Genomic DNA, 23,616 nt, shown 5'->3' with positions numbered 1-23,616 from the left:
CATCACTTATTTGATTCACTCCAATGAAAATATGAGTGTTCACAATACATCGGAATATAAGATATTTTAATTTAACTGTAATTTTGCTCTATTAACATTCAGTGTTTGTGGTTCAGAAATAAGCTATTAAGACTTGAACTCTATTTTAAATGGGGTTTAGACTTTGCAAAACATTAATTAGAAATCCTACACAATGAAGCTCCAACAGTTATTTTATGGGATTCTTGGTCAATTAAAAACAATTGTAAGGTGCATAAAAGAGATGCCAGTAGCTAGTAGGTACGGTGAAGCCTGAAATTTAATTTTCCCCACCTTTCATCTATAAGCTCAAAAGCTCTCACAACAGGAATTGCTTGACTGAAAGCTTCCTATATATAATGTCCTAGAAGCAGATGCGCCAGTTCAATTTCAAACCACTGCAAGTATCTATGTGAAGTTTTGAAATCTCAGCTAAAAACCAGCAGAGACAGTTTACTGAGCATTTTTTCAGCAGGAAACCCACTATATACCTCACGCACACATTTATATCGACATATGTATGTATATGAACAGAACTACCCTTTTTCCCAGCACACAGATACCCTGGCATATTTTAAAGATGCTCTGCTACATATGATAGTTGCTAGGCAGTTAAGAAAAGCCAGTACAGTGAAATCACTTAAAGAAGATGCTAAACCAGTCAGCACATTACTTCCCTTGGGAAACACATTTCAAAAACTTTCAAGATTTCCTTTTATTCAGTTAAGTTGCTACAGCACGTTCCATACCACCTTTGAAAAGCTAAGTGTATTTGCTTTCACTGTGAATATTTGTGTATTTGTACAAAGTGAAACAGAGCTTGTATTTACTTTTTGAAATCCCCACAGTGTACAAAGAAGGAGAAATTTGGGGTAGGTGTGGAAAAGACTGCAAGAACACAAAAAGCAATTTCTTTGATTCATATTATGAAGCATATTAAGAAATTCTGAACTTCTATTTGGAAAATGACTGCCAGTATTTTCAGATGTATATGAGATGGTTACAGTCGGGAGTCTCATTCCTGCAATGTTTTACATCAGGAACCCAGTGACTGTGTTACACATTATGTAAATCCAAATATACTGGGAGAACCATTCTGTTTTAACAGAAAAAAGTGCAAGAAAGGAACATGTAGGCAGAGAAATCAGGAGTTGTAAAAACATGTCTTTTTTAATTGTAAGCAGTTGATAAACTAACCTGTAAAGACCCTAATCCCACAGGCACCTTATGCTCATTTTTTATGTACAGGATTAATCCAGAGTCAATTAAAGCATAGGTATGAACCCAAGTGTTTGCAGAATAAAGGCCAACGGCTACAAACTGTAGAAGAGAGCTGTGTTCCCCAACAACAGTTTCAGCTTGATCACTACAGAAAGCATAATATTCCTAAAGCATTTAACTGAACCGTTCCACTTTCTCGAGAAACTGAACATTTAGCCTGATGCATTTTCAGAAACAAAATCTAATTAAATCTAAATCAGTCGATTACCAATTAACAGGTTAAGTGAAGGCCTGCAGCTTGGAAAAGCATAAAGTAAATCCAGGAAGCAAACATTAGAATCTCTAATAAAGCGCATGTAATCAGAGGCTCCTTGTCTGCTGCAAAGCTCTTGAAGCCTCCGTTTTTCTCCTGCATCACTGGTACATTCTACAAGAGCTCGCAAAAATGCCTGTAGGGAAAAAAATAAGAGGGAAGAGTAAAAAACTTGTCCTTTTGGGAAAAGGGTCACAAAACTGGGAAAAACTTGGGTTCCTGGGGAGAGGAAGCAGGTTAATGGATAATACATTTTATTTCCTAACACACACTTTCACCTACTATCAAAAATTTACCTTTTTTTTTTTTTTGACTGTTCTTCTAAAGTCTGGGACAAGTTAGCAGAAAATGCTACTCAGCCTGAGCAGGGTAGAGACAAACAGGTACAAGCCATTCCCTAAAAAATTCCAAATTTATGAAAGACCTTCTTAATTTCCCTATTTACACTTTAGTTAGGCAGCTCCATAACACAAATTAAATTAAGACAAAACGCCACTTGCTAAGTTACAAAAGCCAGGAAACAAATAATAAAAAGTCTTAGAAGAGGTATGACTATAAATAAAGTACAGTATTTAATGAGTCATGTAAGTGTTGCTGTGGTATACAATGGTACTGTAAACTTCCCTTAAAAGAAAATTGAATTGAGCATTAAAAGATAAAGTAAAAATCAGATGTAAATAGTTACAAGTTTTTTCCAAAAAGAAAGGTGGAAATAGACACGGTGCATAAAAGAAAAGTGATCCAAAACACCAAATGCAATCAGATGATACGTTCTACACAAAAAAATACTTGAAAAGTAATGTGAGTGCACTCAACCACTGAGCTTCCAGACAAAAGTTTTGAGAATGGAGTTATGTAAAGTACATTTTAGGTTGAACAGTTAATACAGCAAAACTGGCTTTGGCCATATTCCCCAGCCAACACTCTCTGCCTACTCTCATTGTTGAGACAAATTTTTAGAACTGTTAAATGAGGTTTTGAAAAGGTTGAAACAACTGGAAGATTCTCTTCTGCTGCAAAATCCACTAAATTGAATAAAAAGGTCCTTCTAAAAACTGATTTCCCTCAGAGACCCAACAAACACAACCGTTTAGCTTCATCCTTCATACAAAGTTATCTTTAAAATGTGTTTTGACAATACCAGAAATACACTTGCTTTTCCAGTTGCAAGCTTTCAGTTTTTACATGCACAGAATCAAAGGACAATAATATTTACATGTTGTGAGAACAGATACTACAAAAGCAAAAATCTTTCTTTGAATTCTGCTGGGTTACTGAAATGCTAAAGAAAAGCTTTAAAATAATTTAAAGGACACTATTGTATTTGCATATAGCAGTATGTGTCTTCTTAGTGACAGAACTTGACAGATATGGTTCCCTCTGATCAGAAGAATGATTTCTCTAAAATGACTAAGGGGCCAGTTCAGTCAGCCTTCCAGTTATCTGGCACCAAGTTATCTAATACTTTTCTACTTACTTCCAGACTAGTTATGAATCAAGGTGCTGCAGAACAGAATGTTTGCCAGAAAAGCACCAGAAGTGACTCAGAGTAAAGTAGAAACAGCAGCATAAAAACTGATAATTCTTATTCATCAAGAATCATAGTAACCAAACATGAAGCAAAGCAAGGACAGATCTGTAAGAGCGCATAAAGCATAAAATTACTAAGAATTTCTCTTTAAAAGAACAAACATATAAATACCTTTTTGGGAACTGCTCTTATTTCCAGACACCAGGTTAGAATGAATTTCAGAGTGCTTCTTTCAGGGATGTGCTGTGGACGAGATGCTCCTAGTTCAGTGGGAGGAAAAAAAACCAAAAAACAAAGCAAAATATGCATCTATTAATATTAAAAAATGGAATCACAGAGTGCTTATTTCTTCAAGAAATATGAGAGCTAAACTGCATTTCATTCTGTATGTTTAAGCCCCAGTTGGTTGGTGGAAATTATAAGCTAAAGAAAAAGACAGTGTTCTAATGAAGTATCAATGACAGTGTTCCAATGAAAAGTCAAAACTAGTTAGCAAAGCAGAAAACAAAAAGAGGAGAATACTACAGGGTGTTCAATTAAATTTCATTGCTAAACCACTTCAGGCTTTGTTTCTATTTTCCACCTTGAAGAAATTCAGTGGAATACCTACCAGAAAAAAGGAACATCTACATTTTTCCCCCTCCATCAATAAGCATTCCTGAAAACCAAAACATGCTGAAGCTTTCTAATTAGCCATTCAAAGGTGTACCTAGCCAATGCCACACTGGAGCCTGAGGTTCAGCATATCCAAAGGGTTTCTGTACAAGCAAATAATCCCTCCTCTACTCTCTACAGGTTCCATTTCTGGGAAGGAGGTACCGTGATATTCCGTTTATCCCTTCATGGTGTCAGCCAGGCTTATCAGCCTCACTGCATGTCATGCTAACACAGCTATTCCAAGTTAACTCCAAAAGCAATATAAGAGCGTTTATGTGACAAAAAAACCCTTTAATTAATAAGCTCTGTAGCTCCCAAATTGCTTTCTTATAGACCCCACTCACATGTTACTCTTATCAGTTAGCTACTGATTGTTCTACGCTTTTTTTCATGCTCAAGAGCCCTTTAATACTACAGAATTTTTGCTCCAAGAACACAACTATAAACTTGCTAAATTACCTCTTCGTTACAGCATTACTTGACTGAACTCCTGATACGAAGAACAAAATTTACTTTTGGAAGAGGATTGGCATAAATATAATGCAGGAAAGAAGTGTCTGTTTTCATATTTGTATACAATGCCTTTTCTTGAACACGCTGACAGCATGTTACAAGACGTAATTCATCCTCTTCCTAGGATGCTGGTACATAAAATAAAAAAACTAAAGAAATGCAGTATTTAAACAATAGACTTTGCACCACACTTCAAATAATTTCCGTTTTTTCCTCTCAGCTTATCTCATCTACTTCATCAGATAGACTGAACATAGAGAGATGGTAAACAAAATTCAGTGGCATCCCTGGTAAATCTTAAAGATGCAACAGAGGTACAGTATGCTGTTCAAGCTCTTCTCCCACGTTTTTCAGCTCTCTTCATTTAGTTTGTAGTAACTATTACAAATTCCTCCCAAATGTGAATAAAATTGAAGGACAACCATCTCAAAAGGAAAAGAACTCTGGAAAATTGCTAGGAACAGCTGAATTCTTTGGATCAGATTGGTAGCAACAAGTAATTAAGTTATAGCAACTTCATGAGTCTCTCTTCATCAGCACAGTACCAAAGAATGAATTGTTCTGGGTCACACAGAAGACTCAAGAGCAGAACCAAGAACTTTGATTTTCTGTGCTGCAATCCAGTGTTATGATCTTCCTTTCCATTATCATCCATTAAGATTCACAAACAGGCATGCCATTTTACATATAAGATTCAGAAAAATGTTGCATAAACAACACAATTTCACCTTTTTTCCCTGATTAGTGCTACATTAGGTGGCCAGAGATATAATTATCTGGGTTTACACATAGGATGAGAGCACTGATATTCCAAGTTTTACTCAATTATTTTACCAACTTTGCCTTGGAAGGACAGGTCTTTTTGTATATGAGAATAATCAAGAGGCTAAGCTGTGCTCATTTGGCTATATGGACTCAGTTCCACATGGAAACTGCTCTGACACTGATGAACTCAAAGTGCCCTGTTAGGGCAGCTTTACATCCTTCCTGCAACAGCTGTGTAGCAGAAAAAAGAAAACTACGTTAGTAAGAAGGAGAGAATACCTCTCCGTGCCTATTCAAGGAGACCTTCACTTTAAACATGCTATTGACACTGTCTTTACCTTACAGAAAGAGCTGTGTTTTATGCAGTTTTTAGCAGGGCTCTGATTTGAAGGGCTCTGATTTGCACAGAAAAACCTATTGGCCTTTAGGAGGAAAAAAATGTTAAGTCCACCTTCCTATGAAAATCTGATGCTTTTTGGTCTCCATTAACTCCTCCTTTGCTATATCCCTCCCTTTTAATTACTTCCTTTGTTAACGTGCTTGATTCTGTAAAATCTGTAAACAGTGTAAACAGCAGAAGCAGCATACCTGAGAAATCCCCCACACCATCCAGTCTATGGCTGCTTGTCTGTGCACAGTTGTTAGGCCCTGGATGAGGTGACACTGTCTTGAGCTTGAGGGTGCTCAGGACCAATCCTGATCCAAATGCAGATTGTTAAAAAGTCAAGACCCTTCTAGGATCTTTGGTGGGAGCGGGGAGGGAAGCCAGTGTGTTTGGAGGGTGTATGTTCCAGAGGAACAAGGATGATGGGGGTTCCCCAAGAGGGAGGTGCCAGGGGAAGGGGTTTATCACAGTGGGGCTGGATAACAGCTAGACCAGCCCTGCAGATGCAGGGCTTATTCCCAGTGTAGGGACCAGGCTGAAACTGACACTGGCTCTGCACCAAATCTAACCTGTGACCCTGCCCAGCAGAGGTTAGTTATTGGCGTGGGGGTCAGGGATAAGATCAGCTGCATCTGGATATCCCATATGATATGTTCCAACATGGCCTGTCACACGAACTCACCCCATTAAGAAATTACTCGTGTTATTTGTGAATTCCAATAAATGGGTCTATTTACATCTCATATTTAATGGACAGCTTGTGTTGCCCTTAACGACAAAGGGAATCTCACCATGAGAACTGATTTACATACAGACCAGAACAACAAAGAGCCCTACCCCATCCTGTGGAAATAAAGGCACAACTCAGCAGCACCATTAAGACACCAATTGCAGTGCAAGAATGGAGTAATTCGCACAGGTCCACAGGCATACCTTCAACCTGCAGCCACTCAAGTGTGGGATCGTAAGACTCAGCAGAACAGATCACATGGACTTAACACCCCCTAAAAGGGATCTTGCAACAGCACTAAATTAGTAGAAACTAATGTTTCTACTTCAGGAGTGCGGCCCTCTTAGGATGTGAAACAGATTGATATGAAACACTGTGCAAGGAGATTTTACTTTCAAGTGGAGGATTGTAAGGTTATGTGATTAAAGCCTCATCCATAACCGTAAAGGAGCACAGAGTAAGAATACGATGGACGCACGCCAATTTCAGGCTGAAGTTCCCAGTCAGTAGCTAACTCGTCTATAGTAAAACCAGTGGCAGCATGCTTATGTATCCTCTCTTTTTTTAACACATCCCTGTGATTTCCAACTTGCCTCCATAAAATGACAGCTGTGTTCCAACACTAAAAGTAAAAATGTTTGAAACTATGCATACTAGCTACTACAAACACAGAAAGGAGTCCTGGTCCATGAACGGACCAGTGCATCAGTGCATCACACCATACCTTTCTTTTTAGCGCCCTGCTTAAACTTTACACAAACAAAGTCATCTCCTTTTTCAGAAAGTCCCAAGATGTGAAGAAGCTCTTCCACCTCGTCAGCATTGTTGGGACATATTACACGAAAGGCATCTCCAGGTTGGTAGTCAAAGACTGTATCCTGTTTTAAAACAAGAAATCCTTTCTATTAAATTGTATCACAAACCAAGGCTAACAGTATCCCCATTCCTGACAACAGTCTTCCAACTATTGCACTCTCATTAAGTTATTTTACTCTGTACTAACACTTCACTCTTTGGAGTGCATCAGAAATGAAATAGTCATGTTTTCTTTCCAGGCTTAACCTTACTAATTAGAAAAATCTTTCCTTATCTGGTTTAAATATTTGGATGCTCTTTAATGAGAACTGCTGAGTAGCCTAAGCAGAAGGAAAATAAATACGTATTAAGAGGATGTGCTATATAATCAGCCCAGATCATTAATTACTGATGTACCTTGTTTTCTGGTTTGAGAAGAGCAGAGAAATGAAGTCCTCATAATTAATGCAACTTTTTATAGAGATAAATTATCACTAAAAGAAAATTTGCTGGTTAAACTATTTGATGAACTGTAACTGAAATTGCCCCAGCTGCTTTTATTTTCTGGAGGAAAAAGAAAAATAGCAAGATATGAGCACAGTGAAAATTCAAATCTTAAGGTCTTAAGACCTAGATTCTACTTAGTCGTCTGAGATTCTCATGTGCAAATGCTGAAACCCTACTCAAGCTTCTGCCTGTTAAAGGAATGTAAAGAATTATACTTGCATCATTATGTTTCCCTTGTGCATCAGGTGAGGTGACCTGCACACATAGACTGTTAAGGTGTTAGGTGAAAAAGGCAAAACAATGCTTACATTTCCAGTGGGTGCTGCTGACAGAATGCACGTACACGTACAAATACAGGCAAAAAAATCTGTTGCTTAGATAATCAGTTGCTCAAAACTTAACAGACTCTATTTATAACTGGAATTCAAAAATGTCCCACATATACTGATACAGATTAGGTGAAGAGAATCCATTAAAAGTTACTGCCAAAAATCAGACTATCCCAAAAGCAATATTCTACAAACTTGGGAAATCACTCAAAAGCAACATACTTTCCTTTTAAAGATTTCTTATAAAGTAATATCGACCACTCTCTGCCTGCTTTTAATCTTCAAACCAGTATATAAAGTATGATCTTCATTAAAGAAACTAAACCAGTGTTTTAACTGAGGGTAACTAAGGTTGACAGTTTGAGCAGCATGCTAACAAGTCAGAGAAAATCAATGCCAGAGGCAGAAACAGTGCTCAAGAGCTAACAATTCCTATAATACCAGTCAAATTACTACTTGTGTAGATTATCCATTACAAGGAACAGTCACAATTTACTACAGTTTCTGAATATTCTTCAAGTTGTATACTTATAAACTGAGAGATTATTCATTTTCAACATTCTCTGATCACCCATCTCCACTGCAAATTCCCTTCAAAATGCTATTTCAGTCAGTACAATACCCACGGAACAACAAAGAAATTAATTTGACACCTTATTTCTGTTTTGAATTCCAGGAAGTCCTATTTTTCAGTGAATAAATCAAACTTCCCGTTTACAAAATAGATCAGTGTTAGCTAACATCTTATTGTACAGGGAATTATTTTTTCTTTTTAAACAGTCAAATAAATAATTTTCCCCTCCAGTTATTATATATAACACACATGCTTTTCACCCTTTATTTTCACCCACTAAAGAAAAAGCCATCACTAACTTACTGAAATATCAAGTTCTAAGAGCAAAGCAGTTTTTATTGCATCTTCTCTAGTGAGCTGAACTGCTTTTGTAACTGGCACTTCAAAGGTTGTTTCCTCCGAGATAAGTGAGGACAGATGTGGATTCTGAAAAAGAAGATACAAAAACTTACACTGAAAATGCAAATCAGCTGAATGACAGCTTAGTATGACATACAGGAATTAGTATTGATACAGGGTTTTTTTTTAAACAATCTTGGAAAACAATTCAAAACGATGAGGAAAAACACGAATCTTCTGTATTCACAGAATCTTTTGCTCTACATTTTTAGAAATTGCATCTAAGCAGCAACATACATATATTCAATTATAAAAAGTCAGTAGGCTTGAACAGTCTAATGGGTCTACTTTATCATCAAATGTAGCTAGCTGTTTCATTTTTCACAAGCTGCCCTGAAAATAGCCAATTAGAGAGTGGCATTTATGTTAAACCCCAGAAAACTCCTGCCTAATTAAAGGATTACCAGGTGTGTAGAATGGACATAAAAAGTAAGAACAGAAGCTACATCACTCCAGATTCACAGCCTAAGACTTTGGAGTCAATATGGGGCTATTATTATGGGTAACTTATAAGAGGACTTAAATTTAGAGCTAATCAGCAAACCCCACACTACAAATCAGCATCGTGTTATACCACAACATTTCTACACAGGTAAAAATGTGCCCCAAGAATTGCAAATGTGTACCAAAAATAATTTCAGATCACATCTGTCAAAGGCTGTCACTTGCAGATCAGACTGCAGCCCTCATTTCTCCATCACTATAGTCAGCAAGTTTCACTTGACATCAATGCTGACAAAAATGAAGAGGTGAGAAAGATACCATGTGTCCATAACAATATTCTGTGAAATGTAAAGGAAATATTCTACCAACAAGAGAATATTTGTTAATCTGAAGATTTCCTATTTAAAAAAAGAAGATAAGAGAATCACTTAAGACCAACAGCTGGAAGTTTTTTTCATTCTCTTAAAATTTTGAAATGGTGATTAATGGCCTGGGCCATAATCAAGTCATTGTGCATCAGCTGGACTGTGGTAATTGTCTACATTTGTATTCTCTCCAAATCAAGTTCAAGGCATAATGAAATCAAGATTTAAGCTAAACTGTATTATTTTACACTAGCCACAAATGCTTAAGCCTGTTACTGCTCTGGCATTAATAAGCAGCAGCTTGTTAATTCAACCCTGAGACTCAACAGCCCAAAACACAGATCATATAAGTAACTAGAGAGATCGTGTACCCAGCCTTCTTTAAATGACAGGGAGCCTCTCTTTGGAGATATCCAAAATTCAAGTTGATGCATTTCAAAACACACCAACTTCAGCTGTACTTGCCAAAAAATACCCATGCCTGTTCCAATGTGATGTAACAAGAAAGGACTTGCATTGTTTCATACCTGCAAAACCAAACGTGACCCTATATGGAACCTAGTTGTTGACAAGATCCAGCCAACTGTGTCAAAAATAGTGCCAAAACAAAAAAACCCAAAAGTGTACTTGATTCTTTCCAAGGCTCAAGACAACCAATCAGTTTTATACGTGAAATCTGGACCATAATCTTTAATCTGCCACTGAATTCCAGACTAGAAGACTCAGTTTTTTCCATCTGCTGTTGAAAAGTAAAATTTACTTTTCTCTACTGACAGAAAATTTAGGCATCAATATTAGAACCTGATGAATTATTTCAGAGATCAGTCTGAATATATGCGGACTTTAAGAAAATGGGCTCTTCTAAGCACTGTAGCACCACTTTCAACTCAGCTATTAGTCTTTAATTGACGAATACCTCTAAATCAGAAATCTCCAAAAATTTAACTGGGATTATTAAATTCAACAACCTGAGCAACACCAACCACAAAATGTGGTTTATAAAAAAACCCAAAATCATCCAGTGTTTAAATCCATACACTCTAAACTAATTCTATTAGCTAGACTAAGTGATTCTCTCAGCATTACCATTAACACTCAATAGAGAGTTAAAGGGCTTTCATGATCATGAGTAGCCACATCAGAGGACTGGGCCCAGGAACCCCATCTCAGCTCAGTCCTGGATCTTCAGCCCTGTCTGAGCTACATTACAAGAGAGCTGATTCAGCAGCTCAGTCAAAACCATGTCTATCATCGGACATAGATCCTGTTGATCCAGGTCTGGATCTTGAGACCAGACCAAATTCTTGGGTTGGCCCCAGACCTGCCTCATTCTCACAAACTTGCCTGATGATCTGCATTCTTGGCTGATCCTGGCTGCAACCTCCTGGTTTGCATTGCTTGGGTATTGTGGGATGGTGCTGGCTGTGCTACCGCACTCAGCTTCTGATTCCCAGTCATTTAAAGAGCAAACAGACTTCACTGATTCCTTGCACGGATAACCGGAACACCTGCCCTTTGCAGACACCCAGAAAAGTCTGAGTCACGCTTGACAACGGGAGATAATTCCCAGCTCATGTTAATTCTTCCTTTTGTACAGTAGGTCTTTGTTTAACATGGCTTCATAGGAAAAGCATACTGGTTTTTGATCTACAGTTCATCTTCCATTTCCAATAGTAAAATTATGATCATGTTTTTACAATGGCCAAGTTTCTCTATTGGTAAGTATGCAGCAAGACTTTGAGTAATTTAGAGCCTCTTAATGCATTCTGAAAGTACTAAAAATTGAACAGAAACTGTACTATACTCCTTACTACAGGAAGATGTTTTCACCAGCATAACATAAGCCACTGACAATCTGAATTCTTGCCTTTCTGATAGTGCGATGCCAAATTACTATTTAGCTAAATTTTATCTTGACATAAGTGTTCACAATTCATATGGTGGAAACTACATTTTCACAATATAAATGGGCCTTTCACTTAAAATTCAAAAACCTCCTGTACCTGGGGACACATCTCCTTTATGTAAGTATTCACTTCTCTTTTGAGCTGCATGTAGGAGTATACACTCATACTCCTACGACAGCTGGAGGCTTTTACCACTCAAAGTGAAGTCCTTACCTCACCATGGGTGCCTTGAAACTGCACCTCTATGTATTCTGGTGGCAGGGCAGGAATATTAAGAGCAGACTGGGAGAGAGGAGGGATGGAATTAACAAGTGAAGGTTCGGTGTTTCTAGCTGGAGCCACAAGATTAATGTCATCCACTTTCTGTGACAGAACATCAGAACTCTTCGCTCCCTCATCTTCTAGCTTCAAGTTCTGTACTTCAGAGCTTAAGTTCAGTTCATGCACAACATGTGGAGTTGGAGAGAGAGAGTTAGCAACAGCATCGACAACATTGTTCATGCCTTCTTTTTCTTTCTGCAATAGCAATGCTTCCTTGAGAGCAAGCCAAAGTCCATCAATCCAAGGATCAACCACTAATTCCAAACTGGGAATGGAGGGAAAAAAAAAAAGAAGAAATGCATGGATAAATTATTATGACTTTCTGGACTGTTAATTTAGAAATAATGAAAAGACAACAAAAACTAAAAAACATTGCTAACTTTCTATTTTAATATATAACTGTGGTTGTTATCAAGATTATTTCTTTGTTTAAAAAAATTATTTAGTTGTTATCATTATGTAAATTTACGGAGTCTAAAATGTATAACAGCCTCACTCTTCTTCCAATTTCTCATTTTTATTTTCATACACTGAACTTTATGACAGGAAGTTGAAGGAATAGTACCAGAATATGCAACTTTTCATTGTGCTGCAGCAGCATCAATAGCTTACACTAACGGTCCATTTTTATTATTTTAGAACACAAGATATAAGTTTTATGGTTATGAAACTGCCTTGCATCAGCATGTACAGAACCAATATAAGCTTCAGATCAAAATAACTAAGACAAGACTGCAGCCTACTGGCCAGAAAGAGCAGCAGAGCAGCGAGGGAGTTGTTTTCTTACATAATTCCTCTACAGCAAACAAAAAAATCTTGTTACATAATTCCTCTACAGTCATCCTCCCTCCACTTCCCCCCCCCAAAAAAAAAGAGAAAAAACGGGTTACATTTATAATCCCTCCACTTACTCTGAACTACATAATTTCTAAAACTGCTAAATATTCTCTATTTTTCCAGGTATTACAAATGTTTGCTCACACTTTAAAAATAGTTTTACTTAATAACAGTTGAGATTGAAAAGGCATACTGTGCTCGGGTGGAACTCATTCCTGTGAGGTGCTAAGTATCCAGGTTTAACAGATTTCAAATGGTTCAGAACACTTAGCCAAAAACACATGCAAATACTGCATCTTGAAGAAATAAAATCATAAACTCATTCAGCTCTTACCCTACACAATCATCTGCTAATCCTGTGTCATAGAAGTGCTGGGCACCAAGTTCTTGAAGTCGTCGGTCTACTGTCTTTCCACCATTACAAAAGAACATGTACTCTGAATCTCCCAGACCTAGGAAATTCAAGGAAAGAGGAATCATGTCAATTAGGCAGCCACCCAGGCTACACAGACAAAGATCTGCAAAGATAATACAGGATTTTCTTGCAGGTAAATAGAAGAATCTGATATGTTGGAGTGAGTCCAGAGGAGGGTCATCAAGTTGATTAGAGGGATGGAGTACCTCTCCTATGAAGAAAGGCTGAGAGAATCGGGACTGTTCAGTCTAGAAGAGAGAAGGCTTTGGGATGACCTAATTGTGGCCTTCCAGTACCTGAAGGGGGCCTACAGGAAAGATGGAGAGAGAGGATTTACAAGGGCATGAAGTGATAGGAAAGGGGGAATGGCTTCAAACTGAAAGCAAATAGGTTTAGATTAGATATTAGGAAGAAATTCTTTACTGTGAGGGTGGTGAGGCCCTGGAACAGGTTGCCCAGGGAAGCTGTAGATGCCCCATCCCTGAAAGTGTTCAAGGCCAGGTTGCATGGAGCTCTGAGCAACCTGATCTAGTTAAAGCTGTCCCTGTCCATGGCAGGAGAGTTGGAACTAGATGATCTTTAAGGTCCCTTCCAATACGGGCCTTCTATGATTCTATGACATAATTACATAAACATTTGTGTATGTAACTGTATTATTCAGATGCTGCATGGAAAAATACTTACGTATATATGTACTTCAAACAAAGTTGTGTTTGTCCCAAAACAGAGCTGAAAAAGTGGCTCCTCCATCACAAATATAGGACAGAGAAATATTCTGAAAACACTTTGCTTTCAGTATTTCACATTTTAGAAGAATGTTGCTTTAGTTTGAGGTTTTTAAAAAACACAAACTCCTCTTACAGGAAAAATGTAAGGAACCAAAAAAAAACGAAAAATAATATAACTGATAAGAAAGCAGGAAAATCTGAATGAAGGAATCTGGCCCAACAACCTCCTCCTCAGGAATCTAAGATTTCTTTATAGATCTCATTTTAACTGCACTGGGTTTTCTGCCCTTTAACTACTGTGAAGATGTTCTATTAGAAGATGCTGAACAGTCAGTCAGGAAGTATGTCCATGGAGGATTTAAGAGGTCAACTAGAACACTGACCCACCTTAAAAGTGATCAATAATCCTTAACAGATGCTTGTCTAACAATCCCAAAGACCACTGGTTAGGTAGTCTTCACACATTCTGTAAGTAATCCACACCTCTGGTTCACTATCACTGTCAGAATTTTTCACAGCTTGACTCTTTCTCATGTGCAATTCCAAACCACTAGATCCTTATGCTGGTTTCCTCATCATAGCTAGTATGAGGCCATGTTTTGGACTGTGTGGAAAGAGTGTTGATAACTCAGGGATGTTTTAGCTATTGCTGAGCAGTGCTTATACAGAGTCAAGGCCTTTTCTGCTTCTCACCACACTCCACCAGCAAAGAGGCTGGGGGTACACAAGCTGGAAACAGCCATGAGAAGTGACCCCAACTGACCAAAGGAACATTCCATACCATATGGCATCATGCATATAAAGCTGGGGGAAGAAGAAGGAGTGATGGTGTTTATTCTCCCAAATCACTGCTATGCATGATGGAGCCCTGCTTTGCTGGAGATGGTTGAAATACCTGTCTATCCAAGAAAAAGGGTAAACGAATTCCTTCTTTTGCTTTGCTCGTGTGTGCAGCTTTTGTTTTCTCTATTAAACTGTCTTTATCTCAACCCATGAGTTTTATCACTTTTACCCCCACAATTCTCTGCCCCATCCCAAGACAGAGCAGGTAGGAGGAGTGAGAGAGCAGCTGTGGGGGGCTTGGTTGCTGGCTGGGGTTAAACCATGATGCCACCTAATAATGGACTATTCCTCTCTCCTTATAACAGCCTTTTTTTTCTTTTAAGAAGGCTTCTGCTCTTGCTCAAGTAAACACTTCATTGGACCACCTGAAATGAATACCATGAATGTATTTTAAGACTGACAACTTGTTAGACTTGAATCATGTTATAACTTAGACACTATAATTTCTGCTACAACAGAAGTCAGTATTAATCAATGCTTATCTTCATACATGCACATATGTGTTTAGTTACATAATTCCTCTACAGTTAGCTATGAAAAACCTAACCATTTCACAAACTGTAATGTATAACTAGGCAATAGCACAACATCTCAAAACACTACGTGACTGCAATGCATATATTTCAGACTTTCACATTATGTATCCAGTACAAATTTCCTTCTAGTGAGTACCTTCCTCTCTGGACACCTGGAAATTTCCTCACTCCCAGTTATCAACTTAAAACTTGTCAGATAAAAATAACCTAGGTTAAACAGATGTTTCTGGAGTTTGTTTATAAATGCAATCTGAAAACTCAACAAACTGACCTTATCATCAGCTCAAGATACATCACGTGTATTTTGCCAAATCTGTATTTTGCTTACCCATGTTTAAGATAATGTTACACTCCTTCTCCTGATAAATATGAGATTCAAAATTAAAACATTACTGCAAATTTAAAGGGATGGGATGATCTTAAAACCCTTGTTTTTAAGAACATTTTATACTGCCTTTCCCTCTGTATAGAAAAAGGCCCAATGACTCACACAGTCAAGTAAACTAATCTAGTTCCTAGAGATCTGACATGAAATTAAAACTTTAACAGTTATAGATAGCTTACATCATATGTTTTTTATGCAAAGAAAATTAAACAATAAAAAATTACATTAGTAGCTTACATTCAGATAATTTCGGTGACATTTTTCCTTTACTGGTCATAGAGGACATTACACAAAAAAAGTGTTTATATTTTAAAAATTAATGTTTTATAAGCACTTAAAAAACCCCAACCAACCTATTCAGAAGTAAAAAAGACAAAAATCACTCACTGACAGACAAGTTCTGCAATAATATAGAAAATACTAAATCACCTAGCAATCCATACTGGAGATGTGCGAAATGATCAGGTGGCAAGGTTGAGTCTTGAATTTTCTTTACAAACTTGCGGGCAGTGTCTGGTGGGTCTCCAGTACCAGTAGTGGAAATAACAATAACCACAGGATCCTTTTCTGTTTCCAGGTTATACTACAAGCAATAGGAAAAGTTAAATTACAAGGTGCCATTTGATACCTATTTGTGGCCTTAGATAATCTATCTTCTGCCCTTCTTCTTCCCAAAGGTACACAGAAAAACACTTAATTTCATTTTACCTATATTAAACCACAGAAAGTCTTTAAAGTAATTACAAGTAATTTTGGGGATGCAAATTATAATCTTGTTTGGAATTTTCAAGATCAGATTGGGTAAAGCCATGAGGAACCTGCTCTGACCTCAACTGACCCTGCTGCAAGATAGCCTCATGAAGTCTCTTCCAACCTGAAATATCCTACGATCCCATACACAAATGTCAAACGGCAGCATTTTGAGCAGGCTGATACACACATGAAGAATACCTCAAAACTGCACTCCGGCAGCTTAAATATGCAACCCCTACAGTATTTAATTTGTCAAGTGGAAAAAGTATTTCTGTTTATATTATCAAAAAACACCATAATTTCACACAGATAAGTGGAGTGTGGCCATACAAACTGTGGGGATCACTTCTAAGTTCCATTAAGTATCATTTGGTTCTGTCTGACAACTTCAATGTTACATCTCTTTCCACAAAAGAACCCTGTGCTTTGGGAGAACTAAGGTAGCTCTGAACAGTGATAATCACTCACTGTACTCTATAGCCTGACTAATTTTGGCCCCTTCACCCTGCCCCCAATTCACTTCTCTCCCCTTTGCTAATAGCGATCTTCCGTATTTCCCAGTTTCATAGGGGCTACTCCCACTATACCAGGTTGACAAGAACTGCCTGTACTAGGGACTGTGTGTCAGTTCCATAAATTCGGGTCTCGTGCAACCATTTATTACTTCTCAAGTAAAAATCATTCAGATTCTTTGATTATTCCAGCTTTCCACCAATAGCGGGTTGGGCACTGTGCTAGCATGCTGTCGGTCAGGTCACCCACACAACTTGCTCTCACAGCACCCCTACAGCCTATGGGTATTGAACCATGCAGCCAGCCACTGACCTGGGTGAAACACGGCTCCACAGACACCTTGTTCAGGAGTGAGTGACCTCTGGAGGTCACCAACGCCACCCCACACCCCAAGTGGGACTAACTGCCAGCACTGCACTTGGTCAGCTACAACTCTGGCTGAATTTTGAAAACTTCTAAAGGGTAGAGATTCCCCTTTTCTTCTTTCATCCAGAAGAACTTCTCCACTAGTGTCACATCTGAGTTTATCAGATGGCAGTCAGTGAATTTGTCCTCCTGTTATACAGTTTTCTGCTGCTAAGAAGAGTTTGGCTCATGTAGGCTGCTATTAGATCACTCCTTAGCCTCATTTTTGCCATAATAAGTAACCTAAGCTCCTTCTACTGCTCCCTGGAGGTTGCAGTTTAAATTCTCTTCCAGTATTCCAAGTTTAATAAAAATAGTAGGGTTATGAGAAAATAAAGATTGCAACAGATGCTGTGTTTCACTTAAAGCAGTTTCAGGACTGCAACTCAAAACTTCAGAGTTTGAGGAGTTATGTTCTAAACTTTTCACTTCATAGATCATTCAAACCTTATCCCCTTGTCAAGCCATGTAAAAAATTACCTGACACCTACAACCCAAAATATTAGGAATACAGAGAAACAGAGTATAAAGGGGTTTTTGGCAGTGTTTCCAAATCCTTCTTGAAGAACCTAAAAGCAGTTGTATGGTCAACTTAAATTACTACTGGAACAGAGTCCCACCTCTGACAGTGGCCTACAGTAGATGCCTAGAGAAGTGTAAGCGAACAGATTAAGCATGCAAGGATATTCCCTGATTACTTTGCCAGACTTCAATGAGTTGTGGTCCAGGAACATTCCAAAGACAGGTTTTGTCTTTTACAAATTCAGGTGAACTCCAAGTACCCACAAAATCCTGTGACTTCCAAAACTGAAGTATGAGTTGTACAAAAAAAGGCCTTAAGGGTCCTGTTGCAATAAGAACCCTGATTTTCAAAACTTCCACAGCTGATTTGATAAGTACAAACACAACAGCTTCTGCAGTGCATTCCCACAGGTGACTACTGCATTTATAAACAAAAGCAAATTCTTCAAGTAAAGAAAGTAAGAGTCTAGTGGTATCACATAAAAATTCACTAAATTTACTAATTTACTGAAGGAAGAGGACAGAATCAGACACCCAGGTTTGTCTTATCCAGAATAATACATATCATGACAAATGCAGTTATTCATGTAACTCATCCAAGGCTGACTACACACACTGTGACCCAAGACGAACTCCATTCAGCCTCACATTTTTCACTGCTACTACCTCACTTCCACTTCATTTCAGTCTTCCATAAAAAGCAATCACCATAACCAACCAAAGATTTATGACCTTTTCTCATCCATGAGACTGTAGGTGGGAGACACTACTTGGAAACAGCCAGTGTTTCTGAGATCTGAGCAGTATTTGACCATCCACTTTTGTATGGCAAGAGGATCACATTTATGAGTATTGACTCTCTAGTCACCTACTCCATCCATACACCATCACAGCAATCCCTTTAAGTGATGACAAAATCTGAAAATACCCAACAGCTACATAAAGATGGACCTTCTAACTGACAAACAGGGAAAAACCAGAAGCTTATGTGATAAAATCTACAAAGCTGCAGAAATTACTTTTTCCTCAGTGCCTAATTCTCAGATTCTCAATTCAGTACATATTTCTACCTCATCATGAACCTGTAGCTCTGAGTTGTCTTGCCAAATTTGACAGAATAGATTTATTCAAGAGGTAGAAATATCCTGTCTACCACCTGTTAAAAGAAAAAGAAATTAAATGGAATGATATAAGGAGAATCTTCACATTCCAAGCTAGCTGCGTAGAAGTATCTTTGTAACGTTCAGCTACATACCTAGTGAACATTCATTCAAAATATCTCACATTTTCAAGTGCATGAAAAAAAATCTTTTAGGTGTTATTTTCTTCTCGTCCCATACGAAATACCAGGCTATCCAGTTTTGATTGTTTTTTATGGTTTTTATATGCTTTTGTTTGAGAACATAGAGTTGAAAGTACTTTGTGAAGGAAATTACACTCCATATTGCTTTTAGTTAAACACTAATAGTTTTCATATTCTTACTCTTGGATAACAGCAAGTAACAAAAAGCCACTTCCTTGCTCCAGACAAGCTTTTTATCTTTTTCTAGAATATAACTTGAGTGAATCCTGTGGGAACTGAAGTGAGCACATATGCTAAGCAACACAAGAAGACCCCACAAAAGCTCCAGGCCATGCTGGAGCCCACAGTTAACAGCACACAGAACATCAATGCAACAAAAGAAACAGAACAAAGACCTTACCTTACTGCATAAATAAATATTTTTCAAGAAATCACTGAATTATTGTTAGAAGAGAGATAAAAATTTACAGTTCTAATAAAAAAAGTCACAAGAAACATGTATCTTTGGCAGAAGGCTACTAAGCGACTGTGAGTATTAGTCCAAATTAGTGATTCACAAGGAAAAAAATTTAAAATTCAATGGTATATTTTAGGTGGGTGCATCAGGTAGCCTTCATGATTATAAAGGGCCATCACTCAAGCACATGAAGAAAAATGCAGTTCTTAAATACTTATTTTTCAAAACAGTGTGGAGTATCTCACCTTATCCATTTCACTTATACAGTGCATATCAGCTTCAAGTCCATGGGTACCTGCTTGCTGCCATATTTCCTCAGCTATGGCTTTTGCCTGCCCCTTTTGTGTTGCATAGAGGAGCAAAAACCTCCTTTTTGAATCACAGCACATTTCCCAAAACACAGGATTTTTACTTTTTTCTATAGACACTGCAGGGGAAAAAAGAATTAGAAAAAGTGAATTTATTGTAAGCAGAACAGCAAGATTTTACTTTGCTTATGATATTCAAAAGAGATAGCAGTACTGGTGTTTAACTTGGAAATGAGGTTTCTACTCTGAAGAGAAGCCATTTCTCACAACTAAGCTTTGCAGACCAGGTTTTGAAGGACTCATAGTATTGGTCCTGTGTGCTGTAATGCCTTGATGTTGCAATAATATTGCAATATCTCCAATATTAAGAATCTAGTTTGTAAACAATACAACACAAAAACTATTTTTATGAAAATATATATTATTTTTATTACATAAGTTATATTTTCAATTTCAAGTCAATGACCGCTTTGTTCACTTTTCTAAGATGTATCTGAAAACCAAACATAACATGGTGAAGTCAAACTATGAAGCCTGAGAAAAAAAATAGAACTCTTAGTTTCTTCTTTTCTGAAATCAGTATTTTTTGCCCAAATGACTTTACTGTACACTATGTCTGTACTTTGGAGCAAAACCATTGATTTTTATTTCACATTTCAAAAAGGAGTTTCTTACACAAGTGGAACTTGACCGTGAGATTAGCTCAGCCAGTTAGAGCCTGGTGCTAATAACAGCAAGGTCATAGGTTTGATCACCATATGGACCATTCACTTAAGAGCTGGACTGCATGATCCTTGAGGGTCCCTTCCAACTCAGACAATTTTGTGATTCTGTGAACTATGGAATTTATCGTTTGGGGTTTTTTCTCCTAAAAGTCAGAAACAATCTTAGAGAAATCTGCCATAGTGTAAAATAACACTCCTTCACAAAGTTCTCATAAGCAGTAGGATGAATGAGATGCATAACCTTATCCATTCACCTGTCCCATGAAAGTTTGAATCCAAGAAGTTTTCTTCCATGATTTTGACACAGAGAACACAACAGATGCAAGAAAAATTTCAAGCAGCAGTAAATAAGAAAGACAGAACGTCTTTCACATGGACATTACAAATTAATCTTCTGTCAATATATTGTCATTGATAAGGAGCTGCAGTAGAACTCAGATACATAGAATTACAACTGAGTAATTTTCAGTTCCCAACTTGAGATATTTTTCATGTGTCTGGGCCTCATTTACTGTACTTCACCTATTGCCCCCACAGAGCTTCAGCTACAGAAAGCCACACGTGCTGATTTATGGAAACCTGTGGCTATGTAATCTGAGGCATCTCTTTTCTGTTTCTCTCAAGGAAAAACAAACATGGTTCAATTGTAAAAGAACAATATTGTACTCCATTGATATGGCAAGATATTTCCCCCCACAGTACTGTGGAAGGTTTCTCCTATGGGAATTTTTTTTAAAGCATAATTATACATCAGAAGTAGTAAAACTAAGTGACAGTTCTTAAGAGTACAGTGCCTGTAACACACGTGAATTCCATGAAAAGTGTATTTACTAGAAAATTTTGAGGTTTTCATTGTATTTTCTTCTACTATATTTTGCGTTATAGGTTTCACCTTAAATTGATTACATGTATTACCTCAAAATATTAATGATTACCCTAACAGTCATTTTAAATAAATTTGTTTACATAAACAGCTTCACGTGCATGTGCACAGAAGATGCATACAACAAAACAATACACAGAATGATTCGTAACCCTCCTTTTCCAGAAGAAATACAAAGAAATGTGCTGACATGGTAACTATGAAGATTCAAATATAATAGTGTAAATACAATTCAAATACCCTCAGATCCCTGTTGTAATGCAGATTCACCCCAGTCATGTGCTGTGTTTTCACCTAATTCTCTTGTCAGCAGGAGGCATCGCCTGACTAAAATTGGATAAACCCAATAAAGATGAAGCGGCATTTCATTACTATATTCTTTCTCATATCTCAAAAAGGGAGACAGATAATCAGTTTTCCACTGGGACCACATCGTAGCATAGAAGCCTTCTATACACAAAAAGCTGAAGGGTAAGCTGCCAACATTATAACCAAGGGACTACCAACAGACTTCAAACAAGACTCAGCTTGGGAAGACATTCATCCTTGAGCAGCACAAAAATTTTAGTAGGCGGAAAGGAGAGGGTAACAAAAAGAACACCAGTCACAATGTGGTCTGACATGGTCAGTGTTGCTCCAACAGTGCCATGACCTCTGCCCAGGTCAGGCAGAGCAGCCGCGATCTCCACAAGACATTGTAAGCTTATACCACTCCACCCACAGCAACAATAAAGGGTGCAAAAAGTAATCATACCCATTTTTGGTGCATATATGTGATCTTGGGGAGAGTTTTTTTCACTGGTGAGTGGACTAGTAGATTGCATAGCAAAACTGGAGCAACTGTACTTCCTTCAGAAGGCATGTGGAAACAAGAGAATCCATGTGGCCAGAAGAGCGGATGATGCTGGAGATGCATATGCATCCTGAGAGGGTACTGTGTGTGTATGTAAGTGTGAATGCATCTTTGTGGGAATGGGAGAGGCCATAATTAGACAGTTCCTTGGAATTAGATACAGAATGCTATTTAAATATTTGCAGGCATTTATTAACATTTTGTAAGTGCCTAGCATCCTATCTGTTGCGCTGTTGCTATTGATCTTGAATATGTAATTCAATCAACTGATTAAACAGTAGTTAATTTAACTCCCTAACAGTTAATTATGTCATCAATAGACCAATAAACTCCTTTGATTATGATTCAAACATGTCTTCTGTTAACAACCGAAAAGAGCCCCATGCACAAACTCATCAAGGGATGCTTGCTCAAAGAAAGAAAAATTAGTCATGCCTACCTGCCGATGAACAACCATAAACCAGCAACACGCTCTTAGATGAACATGCTGCCCACACTTCTCCTGCTCTGCTGCACTATACACTCTTCAAAGATGATATGGCATTTGCACTTACATGATGCAAGTTTAACTGGAATGAAGAGGGGGGAAAATGGTAATTCTTTACTATCGAGGTTTCTAGCTCGATCGAGAGAATCCTTCTAACTTTAACAGTATTACTACACCAACAGCCTTTAACATGTTGTTGTGTTGGTAGCTGCACATTTAAAAAACAATCTTTAAGCTGAGAAAACTATCTGGGATTTGCTGGATCAAAGCAGGGTTTAACATGAAACTAAGGATGAAATTCTAAATTATAGCTCATCTGATCCAGTATATGGAAAAGTCAAAAAAAGCTAAGAGTCGACAGAAGATTAGCAGGGAGTCTATCAGACTCGTAAGTCAACACCCGACAAGCCATCCGTGAATGCCACTGCACGACACGTGCTGGCCCTGGCAATTACTGCAGGGCCAGACCACGCACGTCATGTACCTACTCTGTCAAATATGTCGAACTCAGTGGCCACGGACCGGATAAAAAAGCAAGAAACTTCAGTGCAGTGGTTTTACATTCTCCCGAGTGGCTCTGAACCGAGTTGTGGGACCGTGCCTTCAGAGGCGTAAACGCCACTCCCAAGCCCCTTTTTCAACACCTGTTGACTTGCTCAGAACCACTTTCACTCTACCGCCAAGACAGATATAAACCCCCCCCGCGCATCTGCCCCGCCCGGAGCCCGCTATCCCCCGCAGCGGGGTACGGGAGTACTTGCGCTGGAGGACGCGATCCACAAATCCCACTCTCGAGGCAAAGTGCCAGCCCGCGCTCCGCGACCGTCCCGGCAGAGCCGCGCCAAGCCGGGCGCAGCGACGGCGAGGAGGCGACCGAGACGAGCCGGGG

General features: G+C 38.2%; 1 protein-coding gene across 5 annotated transcripts in view; it reads right to left on the bottom strand.

Moving 5' to 3' along the window:
* Nucleotides 1-23,604, bottom strand: part of MTRR (5-methyltetrahydrofolate-homocysteine methyltransferase reductase) — a 30,617-nt gene extending 7,013 nt beyond the window's left edge. The window contains exons 1-10 of one of the 5 annotated variants that reach the window (XM_027644050.1): nt 23,485-23,604; nt 22,680-22,809; nt 19,717-19,898; nt 15,948-16,101; nt 12,946-13,063; nt 11,667-12,039; nt 8,642-8,764; nt 6,858-7,011; nt 3,255-3,343; nt 1,508-1,688 (exon numbers count right to left, since the gene is read on the bottom strand). In XM_027644050.1, coding sequence (XP_027499851.1) covers nt 1,508-1,688; nt 3,255-3,343; nt 6,858-7,011; nt 8,642-8,764; nt 11,667-12,039; nt 12,946-13,063; nt 15,948-16,101; nt 19,717-19,860 — 1,336 coding nt within the window. In that variant the 5' untranslated portion in view covers nt 19,861-19,898; nt 22,680-22,809; nt 23,485-23,604. Of the gene's footprint in view, nt 1-1,507; nt 1,689-3,254; nt 3,344-6,857; nt 7,012-8,641; nt 8,765-11,666; nt 12,040-12,945; nt 13,064-15,947; nt 16,102-19,716; nt 19,899-22,679; nt 22,810-23,215; nt 23,422-23,484 lie in introns of those variants that run through there. The other 4 variants (XM_027644051.1, XM_027644052.1, XM_027644053.1 and 1 more) reach the window with 4 other exon arrangements.
* Nucleotides 23,605-23,616: the final 12 nt, after the last annotated feature.

The sequence above is a fragment of the Corapipo altera genome, unplaced genomic scaffold (assembly GCF_003945725.1).
Source record: "Corapipo altera isolate COAL_440 unplaced genomic scaffold, ASM394572v1 24b, whole genome shotgun sequence".
Taxonomy (NCBI): domain Eukaryota; kingdom Metazoa; phylum Chordata; class Aves; order Passeriformes; family Pipridae; genus Corapipo; species Corapipo altera.
Note: the sequence above shows the minus strand (reverse complement) of the source record. Positions and strands in the feature narration are given on the sequence as shown.